At 38.1% G+C, this 15,287-nt stretch overlaps 1 protein-coding gene across 6 annotated transcripts in view; it reads right to left on the bottom strand.

Moving 5' to 3' along the window:
• The window catches only part of TTC28 (tetratricopeptide repeat domain 28), a 463,353-nt gene that overhangs the window by 177,390 nt on the left and 270,676 nt on the right, over nt 1-15,287 (bottom strand). Inside the window, exon 1 of one of the 6 annotated variants that reach the window (XM_016198632.2) lies at nt 5,323-7,219. The exons of the other annotated variants lie outside the window; for them this stretch is intronic. Coding sequence (XP_016054118.2) covers nt 5,323-5,523 — 201 coding nt within the window. The 5' untranslated portion in view covers nt 5,524-7,219. Of the gene's footprint in view, nt 1-5,322; nt 7,220-15,287 lie in introns of those variants that run through there. 6 annotated transcript variants of the gene reach the window in all.

Raw genomic sequence — 15,287 nt, 5'->3', positions numbered from 1 at the left:
GGGGAATAGGTAGGCAAAGGGGGGAGTGGAAATGGAGACAGAAAGAGACTTTGCTTGAGGCGATGGGCACAGGATGCAGTGTGCAGATGATGTTTTATTGACTTGTGCACTTGAAACCTGTATTCCAATAAATTCAGTAACAAGCAAATTAAACTTTTGAGAGCAGCTCTGAAATTAAGGTATGATTTCCTAGATCAGGGAAGGAGTCCACATAAGCCCAAATCCTCTTCGTTTCCCTATGCACGAATTCCTTTAACAAGCCACAAAATCATTTATTTCACCATTAGAGATGAGGCTTAACTGAAAAGAACACCTTGGCAGAAGTAACACACTGATTTTCATGAAATAACATTGATTTTCCCCCTACTGATTCATGCTAAGGTATAAGTATCTGATGAGTAAAAGAGGGACACCACAGATCCTGTCTGCACAAACACCTAAACAGCCACAGGATGTCAAGAAAGAGTGAACATTACTGGAAATTGGGTAAGGGAGAGGTTAGAGTCCCAGGATCTAAAGCACATCATTACTTTAAAATTCAAACTAAGTCCCTTTTGCAAGCCAGCTTGCAAAATCTACTCCCATGATTATTCTAATTAAGCTTTGGGTCAGCTGTGAGATACTCTGCAGTAATTCCTAATTAAAATACAAAAACCCATAATCACAGACTGGTAAGTGATGATAAATAAATGTATTTACAGAAGGAAGGGAAAAACCTAAAAAGATTTTGGTTAACAAATGCTCTAGCCTCAGATTTCTTTGTGGGCTCTGACACAAGTTATGGTCATACAGCACCTCCAAATCTTTTGTTCTTTAACTCTATGGAGATGTATCATAATGGATCCACTTTCTAATCATCTTTCTACTTTAATAACATTCGATGCTAATTACAATATTTGTGCTAGCCCAAGCAGCAGTTAAGTGTCCACAGCTAGTATAAGAGAACCTAGTTTATCATATTGCTCAGACGTTAGGCCATAAAGGAAAATTTAGCCTACTCTGCTGATGTACAAATCTAGTTAATATGTCCCTTGCAGTAGATGAGCTCTGATTAGTATTATCTCTGTTAAATCATTTAAGATCTAGAAGCTGCATTTTGCCTCAAATAGCTCTAGGGCTTCATAAACAAAAGAGATGGGTCCTCTCAACAGGGATTTGAAAAGTCACTGAATTTTGGCTATGGGGAAGCCAGAAAAAGAAAACTGACCTGTTTCTACCCTGGGAGCCATACTACATTCTAGTTGCTGTACTCATTAGTACTTTACTCAGCACTATTACAAGAAACAGCCTTTCGAAAATAATTTAAGTGCAAGTGACTCATGTTGTTACAGATAATGGGGAAGAGTCTGTACTCTGGGCAGAAGAAAGGGAGGGGCAAAGGCAGTAAAACTTGAAGGACAAAGAGGACTAGTCAAGACAAGTAATTCATTCTAACGTTTCAACACTGGATAATATAAAATATTATTAGGAACGTAAATTTGGGACAATCCTCCAAATGTAAATGATATTTAGATTGTCCCAGTTGGGGATTATCTATTACTGAGGTTATGTATGAGTTGAATGTAGTGCCCTTATGGGGAAAATTCTGAGTGCAAATAACAAGTCACTAAGCCTTTTGAAGAGGATGCCACTTGATTTTGTGGGGGCTGAGTGGCTATAGAAAGGAGCACAAAAACAGGCCTTCAATAAATAGTTCTTTATTTCTGTGGCATCGTATTATCACTATGGGTTAATTCATCTCCAAAATCACTGTAGCATGGCACCAGAGGAACACAAAAGGACTCAAAAAACAGTGATCCTGAAACACTATCCTTCGCTGCATGGCATACTAAAAACGGCAAGTGGCCATGTTTGGAATCAGAAGGATGTGGAAATGAATCCTGGCTCTACTACTTAATATTCATCACCTTGGACAAGTTATTTTATCTCTGGGCCTCAGTTTATTCAGGCTATAAAATGAGGCCAATGCTACCTGCCCTTGTAGACTCTTAACTATGTAAATTCATAGCAGAGCACCTAGAACAAAATGGGTATAAAGAAGAAAAAGATTTCTTAACATTTTCTTAACTTAGTCTTAGAACCATCAATATTAACATCAAAAGGTGGGCTGCAGACACACTGTAAAGCTGAAGACAGAGACATGGCTCAGGGAACACACAGGAATGTTCTTTATTTTCTCCATCAAGGAACTGGCCTTGCTCACACTGCACCTGGTGTAGGACCTAGGAATTCTCTGTGTAAATATGCACTTAAATAAAGCATATAGATTATAAGTGTAAACTCTTCTGGAAGAGTGATGATACCCTGAAAACAAAAGGGTATGACTCATCAAGTTGTATACATTAAATATGTGCAGCTTTGTGTATGTCAATTAAGAATCAAATGAAATAGGTATGGGAAAAGACTTGTTAATCACTGGGCATAGTGCAAATACAAGACTTTTTTATTAACTTTTCTTACTCTTATATACAAAAGATCCCTTGAAATCAGAGAGAAAAATGTTAGACTTACACAGAGTACAAGTTCATTACATTTTGAGTGGCTGAAAACTTAAATACCAGAAAAAAGACTGTGAATGAAAAGCATGGTACCTTTCAATACACATTTTCTGTTAAGCCCTTACTATATAGCAGACCCAATGGGGCTAGGTGCTGGGGACACACATGCCTAAATTGTGAGGACAGGCATCCTCAGCAGATGGCACAGCAACTACGAGAGAGAGACCCTCAACATTTGCAAAATGAATGAATGAGGCATGGTCCCTTGTTGCTGAAGAGTTTCCAGTACAGTATGGGGACCTGGCACATAAGAAGTGCAGTAATTATCATAGCTGATTTGGAAAAAAGTTCAAATAGAGCATGAAGGAGGGAGTGATCAATTCAACTTGGACTGGGTTTAGTGAGGGGGTACGGAAAGAAAGTCAGAAAGAGTTTTGGAGAGGAGGTGAGCCTGGGCTGAGCCTTCAATGCATAAACTCATTAATGAGTCTAACTCTCCTTTAGCCATAAGGTATTTGGAGTGAGGTATGTGGTAACACATGAGTTATGTGTTGCAAAATGGGGTGTAGTAGGGAATAGATTGTATTTATATCATCCTTGCTCTTCCTAATCCTGCTAAGCTGAATGAATGTATATGCCTTACATAACCTCATTTATATATGAAGGAAAGTTAAAAAAAAGAATAAAGAAAAGCAAGAGGCAGTCAATGAGAAAGAAAGGATATTGGCAGCTTCCACAAAGTTGTTATTGATCCTGAGGTCCACTAAAGATGTTGATGACAATAAATATTAATTTAATATAGACTCTAAGTAATGAAAACATTTAGCTCAAGTGTGGAGAAAATATTAAATACCCCTAGATATAGACAAGATATTTGCTGCAGGCAGTCTGAGCGTATTCATTACGTGTCATTAAATGGTCCAAGTTAGAGAATTCATTGCTCCCAAAAGCTGAGTGTCAATGACTACAAAAGATGCATGTCCTCCTAAATCTGTGGTCCCAAGAATCACTCTACTATACAAGAAAGATGGAAGGGGGTTAATAACAACCCCAATTTATATTGCTTCCAGACTGCAGAGCTAAGGAAATTCTTTCAATGGCAAGTTTGATAGCAATCTACCTAAACTGGTCAGTAAAACAGTCTACAGTTTACACCATTAAAATTAAGTGTAACTTGCCAGAAAAATCTACAAATGACTTAACAATAAATTCAGACATGAATATAAAACGAGTTTCATCACACACCTATTTATATCAGTTCAGCCAAGTCATGTCTAATTTATGGATTCCATTTAGGAAAAAGAAATTGCAGTGATAGAGGAAAGTGGTAATTGTATATAATCTTCTAATATCATCAGGAGATTTCTTTCTCAACAGCAAAATCAAGCTAATAGTTAGAATAAAGGTGAAATAGGCTCATCATCATTAGTGACAGGATTATGCATCTTTAAAGTGCCTTATCAAGTTAGTCTGCTTATAACACTTCATTTTAGTTTCAGAATAGACATGTAGGTAACAAGAAAAAGAATATAAAGCATCAGTTCTAAAAACACTTTTTGGTCTTTGGACCTCTTTATACTTTTAACAAATACAACACTAAAGAGCTTTTGTTTATGTAGGGTTTACATTTCAATATTTAAGATGTGAGAAATTAATATTGTGAAAACTTTTAAATACTTACTATTAAAAATTATAAATCCATTATAGGTTAATACAAATAACATTTTTATGAAAAGTAACTAGATCCTCTAAAACAACAAAATAATGAAGAGTGACATCACTATATTTAAAAAAATCTTTAATGTTTACTTAATAGAAAATAGCTAGATTGTCATATCTGTTTCTATATTCAATTTGGTGCAATATGTTGTTTGGACTGAAATATAAGAGTAAAATCCAGCCTCATACAGATATGTAACTGGAAAAAAATTGTGAATATTAGTCTTTAAAGAATCTGAGACTGTATCAACAAACTTTTTGTACCCTGTTACATTAAAATGCATTGGTCTATCTTGCATTTTGAATGGATCTTTCACCTACTCATGACTTGGTAACATCAGACATTAGTTATTTGAAAATACTGTTAGCTGAGTTTATAGATCTTCTAAATGTTGACACATTTCATTATACAACATCAAAAAACTCGCCACCAATCTCATCAGAAAAATTTTAAATACTAGGAAGTTGTCAAGCTCACAATCACAATGGTGAATACAAGTTTTCTAAAATTCTAATTTCTCCTTGAAACCTTGAATTGGCAAGAAGCACTGTTTTCTTTGAAGTGACAGGCTCACTCATTCATTTTATTTCACTCATTCATTTTTCATGAAATCTCTCCATATAATCAAGTCTGTATAATCACAGTTTTTCTGTGAGTCATTCTTTCAAATAAAAAAATATGTTCCATGAGAAAACAGCCACTCAGCTTCCAACTCGAACAACTGCACCAGTGCTTTGGGTTTGAGACAAGCATGGTACTCTGGTTGGTATGCACCAGAGGTGATTTATACACACCACCTTTGGTCACACAGAATAGTCAAAAGGTATGTACTGAAGGGTAGAATTTAAATAAAATTGTTTTTATTGCTTCATTGAGGACATTCTTAAGTGAAACTGTTTTTCCCCCCTTTTAACTGAAAGTTTACAACAGTACAGAGTATAATGACTTCTAGAACAGCTTGGTGCTAGTGCCCAGATTCATGCTATGGCACCAGCAGTTTATCCCACCATTGCTTTTGTAACATCAGAACAAACATTAACACAGTTAAAAAACAAAACAAAGCCCACAAATAACATCTTAGTATTATTATGAAAATAATTTGACCTCATAGATTCCCTGAAAGGATTTCAGGGAACAGGGGTTCCACACATTAGACTTTAAGAACTGCAGATGTAGCCCGGCTGGGCGTGGCTCAGCGGTTGAGCGTCGACCTAGGATCCAGGCGATCGGGGTTCGATTCCCGGTCAGGGCACATGCCCGGGTTGTGGGCTTGATCAATGACTCTCTCATCATTGATGTTTCCATCTCTCTCTCTCCCTCTCCTTTCCTCTCTCTGAAATCAATAAAGATATATTAAAAAAAAAAAAACTGCAGATGTAGAGGAAAAACATTATTGAAGTCATTAGAATTTACATTTTGTCTCTAAGACATACTAGCTATGTGCTCTTGGGTACATTACTTAAACTCTCTGGTCTTAACAAAATGAAGATTTAAAAATAACCCCATTTCATAGATCTGCTGTGAAGATCATATGAGATTTGAAACAAGTAGCATAGTACTTAGTAGGTGTTCACAAAATGTTATTTTTAACTCTCTTTCCCCAACATAAAATTGAAATTATCCCATTTTTGCACATATGCAAAAGCCATGAGAAGTTAAACAATCAAAGATCAGAAAAGCTAACAACAAATGGATAAATTACTATCAAGATGATGCAGAAATAACAGATCAATCTAATACTGTTCTGAAATGAAGAGATTTTAAAATGCTTTGGACAAATGTTTATATTTTCTGCCAATAAACATTTGTAAACTGTCTCAACTTCAAAAGTGATGGCAAATTTTATCCTGAACCATTTATTTTTGCACTTCAGATACTACTGACACCTTCTCCAACACTTGCAAGAAAATCTCTAAGAATTCATTTGTTTTTCCTTTGTTCTCTGCTACACACAAGGTTGCACTCAATATAAACTCTGTGATTTTAGTTTTCCTACTCCAGCTGCTGGATCCCATCTGGTGTCCTTTATCTAGGACACCTGTTTCAGGAATGAGACAATTAAAGTGATGAACCAGTTCCTTGTAGAAAATAAAAATTTCCCATTTTCTTAGGAATGTTAGTAGAAGAGGGAAAAAAATGTTTAATAAAGCACAATTACACATCTAATTACCAGATGTCAAGTGCTTCCAGAACACATATTCTAATTGCCGTATCTTGTTTTGCTCCACTGAGACACTGTATTAGTTATCTACTGCTGCGTAACAAAATTACCACAGACTTAGTAGCTTAAAATAACACACATTTATTATCTCACAGTTCCGTGAGTCAGGAGTCCCAGCACAGCTTAACTGGGTCCTTTGCAAGGCTGCAATCAGGGTATATCACGCCCAGGTTCTCATTTGGAGGCTCAGTTGGGGAAGGAAGAGCTTCTCTGCTCCTGTGGCTATTGGTGGCATTCAGTTCCTGCAGTTATATGACTGAGAGCTTCAATTTTCTGCTAGCTGTCAATGAAGACTGCCTTCAGATCCTCAAGGCCACCTGCAGTTTTTTGCCACAAGGAGTTCCCAACATGGCTACTTGCTCCCTCACAGCCAGCAAGGGAGAGACTCTAGTAAGATGGGCATTATGATCTTGTATGAGATAATCACATACAAAGAATCATGTACGTTCTGTCACTATTTGCCATATCCCATTGGTAGAAGCAAGTCACAGATCCTGCTCATACTCAAGGAAGGGGGTCATACAAGGGTATGAAACCAGGAAGCAGGGGTCATGGGACCACCTTAAGAGTGTGTTTACCACAGATATGCTGGAGCATGCAATGTGGCTAGTGGGAATAAGAAGAAGTTGACAAAAGCCAAGATCAAGGTGAGAAAATTTAATTAATTTGACAGTTATGGAGGAGGAGTATAGGCCTATTATCAATAAAAATTTATATCTACAGAGATGCAACAAATCCAGGTGAGAACTGAGACAGTAGTGCTATATGAGGTACGACTTGGTGGGTTGGGTACAACTGTTAAGAGTTAACAGGCACTCACAGTAAGTAGGTGACAACAGTGTGGCTCCAGGAAAGCTGTCAGATGCAGCAGGATCCCAGCAAGCAGCTAGAACATGGAAGGAAGAATCTAGGCTCAAGGAAGGGGACTGGTAAGAGATAGACTCAGTATCTGGGCTCTACCAGAGAAGGCAGAGGCCTGGAGCAGGCTCTAGTTCTGGGAACTGGAAATCTGATTAGGAAACCAGATAAAAGCCCAGTCATGCCCGGCCAGCATGGCTCAGCAGTTGAAAATCATCCTATGATCCAGGAGATTGTGGTTCAATTCCCGGTCAGGGCATATTCCAGGGTTGCAGGCTTGATCCCCAGCAGGGGGCATGCAGGAGGCAGCCAATTAATGACTCTCATCATTGATGTTTCTATCTCTCTCTCCCTCTCCCTTCCTCTCTCTGAAAACAATAAAATATATCTTTTAAAAAAAACACACACAAAAAAACACATTGGTTTAAAAAAAAAAGGCTGTCACAAGGACCAGGTAAACAAGAATAGAGTGAGGGTCCAGTAAAAGAGCTCAGGGAGGGTGTGAGTGTCTGGGCATACCACAGTTTAGGGAAGCAAGACTAGTTCTAGATTCCATGAGCTGATAACCCAGAACCACCTTTGCTCCAGAGACTGGCTTGGTGAAGGACTTGTTTAGGTGAGGCTGAACTTTAAGATACTGGTGCTGGCTAAGAGAAGACAGAAGCTGGCTTTGATAGATTGCCATTGCTTAGAACACTGGTTAGAGTCTACATCCACAGTATGGTATGAATGCCACCATGATCCAGCCTCAGTCTGCCCATCTAGTCTTGTCTTCCTCCATGTTGACACTCTTTAGGTTGAAACTACTAGAACGGCCTGCCATGTCCTGTACAAGGCATGAACTTGCATGCCTCTAAGACTTATCTTTTGTTTACCCTGGTGAGCCTTATATCCCCCGTCTCCATCTGAAGTATTCCTATTTCCCTTTTAAGACCCAGTTCAAATGTTCCATCCTCTAAAATGTGCCCACTATCCAGGCCTCTACTGTAGCACCTATCAAGTTATGATTGTTTACTGTCTTTACCCTCATAGACTATAAGTATGAGAGGAAAAAGGCTTTATCTATCCATTTAACTTTATATCCTTAACACCTGGAATAGTGGTTGGTATCTCATGGCTACTCAATAAAAATTATTGGAATAACAAATACAGGAAGCAATTAAATCATGCTTTATTGATCTTGCCTTAGGAGCCTAATTCTATTCCCCCACCCTCACCGACACCCTCTCATCCCCCTGCTACACAACCCACTTCTTGCAATATTGATGGGGTTCACATAACTGCTGCTCTTTAATGAGCATTAATGCAGTTGAAGCCTGACATAGAGAGCTGAAAAAACAGCACTAAATCTTTTATGGACAAACTGCAAATCTGCGTGCAGTCAGACATTTCCCCTGTTGACCCTGAGCTCTGATCACCAGATGTGAGAGGTAAAGCAGAACACAACACCCACATGTTTTAAAAAGAGAGAAAATCCCAAGTGTAGTTCACAGCTGCCACTGTGGGTAACCCAGAAAATCCACATGACCTGAAGGTGATTTTAAGTCCCTCTCCCTTTGCTGACAAGAAAAACATAAGCCTTGGCACTTGGTATCTTTAGTGTCGAAGCTAAAGTAAAAGTATTTCCTCTTCAAAATTCATTCTGCATGTGAGAATGGCTTCCTCTGCACTTGCATGTGAGATTTTAATGACTAAACCTAATGTACAAGCACAAAGTTGGATAGCAGACACAGCAATGAATATTTCTGAGTCCAGCCATTGAGTTCAGCACTAAGAAATATTCTGAAGCTAGCTACCTTCTATTGGGCAAGAAAGAAAAGGGCTATTCATCATCCTCAGACATGCACAACAGTATTAGTCAATTCTTTTCTATGGTGAAAGACTGTAAGTTGAAATGAATCCTTCAAATCTGATTGTTAATGCTCAAAATGACCCCAAGAAGGAGTGGCTGGAAACAAGGTCTCAGCTAATCTGCATGATCCCTTTTCAGTCCCATAATACGAATATTAAACTGTGGAAATGGGAACAAATTATGCACAGATCCTTTCATTTTATTTTAAAATATGTATAGATCCACATTTTAAAATGGCCCTTTGGCCTACGACGATCAAAGAGCTCCATTCCTAATGAGGGACAAGCATTAAACATGCTGACAAAAAAGAATTAATTTGATTAATATGTCCTTAGAGTCAGACTTATGGAGAGAACATATCCAGGAACTGTAAGGCCCTTCTGTCAAGAGGCTCTCAGCACAACACTGAACACAGCAGGTGCATTCCATGGGGATAGTCGGTCAGAGCCAGCATGTCCTGTACCTTCATGGCTTGTCTGCTTGCTCTTCGATCCTTCCTTCTTTCCATTCCACAAATATTCACTGAAAGCTTACTCAATGCTATTACTACAACAGACTCCTTCCTCCAAGAACAGAATTTATATAGTAGCATAAGTAAGTAATTAAGGATGTAAAAAAGGAACTTTTAAACCACATTAGGTGAAGCCAGCAAAGTCTCTTTAGAAAGCATACTTGGCTTACTTCTCCAAAAAAAGAAACTGAAATTGAGAAAATATTTACTTCCACTGTTCACTGTTAAAAGTTTAAGGAAAGCTATTGTAATGATTCTGGCTTCTACAATCCATTTGCATGGGTTTCAAACATCTGTGCATTAGAACTTAATTATTTGAACTGGATTTGATCTGTTTTTACATCTCCACAGTTGGCCACAGCAGTGGAACTTCCTGAATGATTAGAGCTTAAACTTCCCAAAGAAAAGAAAAAAACTTCCCAAAGAGATTTCTTTGAAAGAGTCTCACTGTTAAATGACAAAAGGTATTTTATAAAAAAGAAATACAATTAAATAAGTAGCTAAGATTTAATGGGTACATGACATCCATGTGAATAAATATTTTACCACTGTATCAGAAAAATGAAAAGAAATGGCTCTTTATAAATTAATGCAGTGATGTGTGTAAGAGTGTTACAAAACCTCATATAATAAAGAAAGAAAAATTCACTTAAATCCTGATAGTAAACCTACCCTTTTACATGGCCTTTGGCTTCTGGAGGGCAAATCCCATCTAACTGACTAATATTTGTACACATATTAATAGTTTATAAAACACTTTACATGTTATTTCTTTTAATCCTCTATAATAGTAGTTCTCAACCAGGGCATAACTGGTAATGTCTGAAAATGTGTTTGGTTGTCTCAAGTGGGGTAGGGGTGGGGGTTGCTACTCGCAGCTAGTTGGGTATAGCACAAGGGTGCTGCTAAACATCCTGCAAGACCCCCTACAGGAAAGCCCTCCACCACAAAGAATGATCCAGGTGGGGAAATACTGCTCTAAGCAGTGCTTCTTGAGCTTCAGTGTGCATGTGTATCAACTGAGGTCATGTAAAAATACAGGGTCTGGGATTCAGCATTTCTCACCAGTTCCCAAGTGATGCTGACAATGCTGGTCTATGGAATAGCAAGGTTCTATAATACATGTAGCTTTTAATGTGCCCGTCTGAGCCCTTCTCAAGAATCTGTTCTCAAAGCCCCTAGTCAGTGGGCTACATGACTCTACCCTTCCAACCACGGCCAGCCATGGCTCATTATACCTCAATGGACCCCAGAACCCAGCTGAGTCAGATGACCTCTTCTGAGAATTTGTTATCAGGCTTCAGGGAGTCTAGAGCTTCTGCTGACAACTAGGAGCTAGCAACCAATTCTGGGAGCTAGAGACAGAGGTAGAGCTAGGTTTCAGGATGGCTGTATGTCTGGCCAATGTGCACAGAGAAACAGAAGGTTCTGAACTAGGGAAGTAGGGAGGGAGGAGGAAGAAAGGAAGGGGGGGATGGAGGGAATACTGTTGAGAGAGTGAAATCATCTTTGTTCTAGTCCCTCCTGAGAGTCCCACTGAACTCCCAGCCCCAGAATTCATTATGTACCTTTATATCCTGTGACTACATTCTTTTTTTTTTTTTTTTTTTTTTGCTTATATTAGTTTAAGGAGGTTCCTTCACTTAAAACAATTGACTCCTGAAAAAAATGTGTTCACAGCAATTGTCCTAAACCCTAAAATGTTAACAGCAGCTTGGAGGTTAACAAACATATTCAATGTTAGTAAGAACCAGCAAATGAAAAAAATACACATTCTTTGCCTCCAAACCCCATGCTCCTTAAACTACACTGTCTGCACATTAATGATCCCATAATAAACCTCACAACTATGCCACATCTCACTGAAAAAACAAGAGTGCCTCATATTTTCATTCCATGATCCCAAGTTACTCGTTCCTGCTTCCACCTAGGGAAATGTCTCCAATCAACTGTTCAAATTAAGACTGACTTATCTGCCATGAACCAACAATAACACAAATACAATGGGAAAGTATAATAATGATCTGAAGAAGGGCAGAACTGCACAGATAATTCAAAATAGCATGCAATTTATTTACTGAGGAAACTGACATAAAATAAAAAATAAATATTTTGCAGTGTACAACTTGATAAACTTTGACATATGTATACACCTCTGAAACCATCACAACAGGCCATATAGTGAACATATCCTATCATTCCCCAAAGTTGCCTCCTGCCACTTTGTAATCCCTGCCTTTAGCCCCTCCCCACTTGGCCCCATCCCCAGGCAACCGATTTGCTTTCTGTGCCTGAAGATTAGTTTGTATTTTCTAGAGTTGTATATAAATGGAATCATATAGTATGTATTCTTTTTGTGGGGAGGGGTATTTCTTTCACCCGACATAATTATTTTAATTATTTTGCGATTCAGCCATGTTGTTACATGTTTCAATAGTTTGTTTCTTTTTGTTAGGAAAAGCATTCCACAACTTGAATATAACCACAACTTGTTTATCCATTCACCTGTTGAGGGGTATTTGGATTGTTTCCAGTTTTTTGCTATTACAGATTAAGCCGCTATGAATGTTCATGTACAGGTCACTGTGTGGACATATGCCTTCTTTTCTCTAGGGTAAATACCTAGAATGAAATGGTTGGGTAGTATTATCGGTATATGTTTAATGATTTTAGGAAACTACCAAACTGCTTTCCAAAGTGGTGGTACAAGTTTACACTCGCAGCAGCGTATGGGAATTCCAGCACTTCCGCATCCTAACGAAAACTTGGCACAATCTTTTCATTTTAGCCATGCTAACAGGCATGCAGGGTTTACATTTACATTTCTCTAAACATTGCTGGTGTTGAGCATACTTTTACGTTTTTTGCTATTCATTTCCCTCCTTAGCTTAAGTATCTGTTCACCTCTTTTGCCAGCTATTAAAGTGTGTTGTTTGTTTTCTTTTTAACCCCTCAACAGTATCTTTCAAAACAAAGGAGTTTTCATTTTGATAAAGTCCAATTTATCAATTCTGTTTCTTTAGGAAATACAGGACTATCCAGGCACTCTATTTAGTCTTCAGTGAGTTTTGGTAGTTTTCATCTTTCAAGAAATTTGTCCAGTCCACCTAAGTTACTTAATGTACTGGCATAAATTCCCATAACCATAACATTTCCCTATTACCTTTTTAATATTTACAGTGATGTCTGCTCTTTCATTTCTGATATTGGTAATTTGTGTCTTCTGTTTCTTTACTGACCAGTCTGACTAGAGTATCAATTTTATTGATTTTTTCCCCCCAAGTACTAGCTTCAGGGTTTATTGGTTTTCATATTTTCTTCTTTTTTCTATTTCATTGATTTCAGACCTGATCTTTATCATTCCTTTCTTCTGCTTACTTTGGGTTCGATTTGCTCTTCTTTTTCTCATTTCTTAAGGTGGAAGCCGAAGTCATTTATTTGAGACCCTTCTCCTTTTATAATAGAGCCATTTGATATAGAAGAAAGAGATGGGGGTGGGGGGAGAGAGAGGGAAGGAGGGAGGGAGGATAAAAAGTGCTGGCAAGAATGTGGAGAAATTGGAACCCTGGTGCACTGAGGTGGAAATATAAAGCAGTGCAGCAACTGTGGAAAACAGTACGGTGGTTCCTCAAAAAGTTAAACACAGAATTACCATATGACACAGCAATTCCACTCCTGGGTATATATCCAAAAGAATTAAAAGCAGGAATCCTGAACAGATATCGGGTCCCTGCTTTTAATTCTTTTAGCCATGTTCATAGCAGCATTATTTATAACAGCCGAAAGGTAGAAAGCAACCTAAATGTCCATCACAGATGAATGGATAAACAAAATGTAGTATACATACAATGGAATATTAATATATCTAATATACTTAAAAAGGAAGGAAGTTCTGACACATGCTACTACATGGATAAATCCTGAAGACATTATGCTATGTGAAATGAGCCAGACACAAAAGGACAAGTATACAATTACCTTATAAGAGATAACTACAGTAGTCAAATTCACAGATACAGAAAGTAGAATGGTGGCTGCCAGGGACTGGTAAGGTGGTGGGAGGGGAATAGGGAGTTAATGTTAAAAGGGCACAGTGTTTAAACTGGGAAGATGAAAAGTTCTGGAAATGGGTGGTGGTGATGGTTGAACATGTGAATAAACTTAATACCACTGAACTGTACACTTAAAAATGGTTAAAATGATCAATTTTATGTTATATTTTATCACAGTAAAAACAGAATGTAAAAAGTAGACATGGCCAGATTACACCCCAGATCTGAGGAGTCACTCTCAGACAGTGAAGGTTCCTCTCTATTGGTAGGAACTATTTTTAAATTTTTATTTAAATCAACAAACAAAATATAAGTATTTTCCAGACTGTTTAAAAACAAAAGCAACCCCCAGTAAGATCATAAAGTTAGTTTCAAAGGAAATGATAGCTAATCTTGTAAATTTTGAATAGATTATCTACTACCTTTAAAACTCACGCAAAGAACAAATTAGCCCTCCATTTGGCTTTAAAACACCAAAAAGATTAAGTTAAGCTAGCTAATATAAGAGAGATCAAGTAGCTCAAGAAGATAATTAATTTTTAACAGCTATCATAATGAACTACTAGCAACTGTCCCCAGCAAAGGCCAACTCTAAAACTATTCAATTCACCTGAGCCCATTCTAACGTAAACAAATAAACTATGAAACCAACTAGCTTATTTAAACACTCCAGATTCAACTAACTTCATTATTTTCTCATTCTATTTATTTAAGATTGTATCATTAAAGCCAAGGGGTCCTCAAACCAACGCTATTTACAGTTTAGTAGGGTGAGAGGCAAAAAGCAGGTTCCTAAAGGCTGCTAGTCATGAAAGCTTATCCCCACACCCCCTTCCATTCTCCAAGCACATGAATCAGGGGTTAAGAATGATCACTCAGGGTGGATGGCAAGAACTCTGAAGCCTCATTCTGAGCATTCTGGGTTAGGCACAGCCCAACTTCTCAAAAATTTCCTCTTGTACCAGATATAAATGATGATGTCTTCCCCTGAAACATGTTGAGATGCTTAAAATTTTTGAAAACTCTAAAGAGCAAAATTCTAATGACTGCCTCATGATGTGGTAATAAATAGGATGCACACATACAATGTGTCTGGGCTCCAGACAGAACATTCAAATAGTGGGAACCTGCTCTCCAGCCTGGTCACCAGATGACAGACACCAGTTGGAATGAGAGAATGAAAACAGCTATTGTGGCAGTAGCCTGCAATGCATCCTACAACAGCAGATTCTGACTGGTGTCACTTCTACTGTGAAAGGTAACAAAACCTGACAAAGAAAAATGTGGGCTTTTTTTCTACTTGCAATGGTCACAGCAGCCCAAGTGGCAGTATGATGTACAAGAGACACAGCCAAAGAGTGAAAGCAAATATCCTTGGCCCCGGAAAGGCCCTTTCCAGCTAGGCCAAGGCAGGCTTTCTTGTGGACTGGCAGCAGTACGCATAGAGCTCTATTGGCTGTAAAAGGCTTATTGATCCTGCTGAAGCTTTCTGCAAGTTATTAAATCTCACTCAAGAGATCCAGACAAGACTTATTACAATCCATTCACAGGTGACTGCAACATAGGACTGCACCT

This window comes from Miniopterus natalensis, chromosome 20 (assembly GCF_054644295.1).
Source record: "Miniopterus natalensis isolate mMinNat1 chromosome 20, mMinNat1.hap1, whole genome shotgun sequence".
NCBI classification, from domain to species: Eukaryota; Metazoa; Chordata; class Mammalia; order Chiroptera; family Miniopteridae; genus Miniopterus; species Miniopterus natalensis.
Note: the sequence above shows the minus strand (reverse complement) of the source record. Positions and strands in the feature narration are given on the sequence as shown.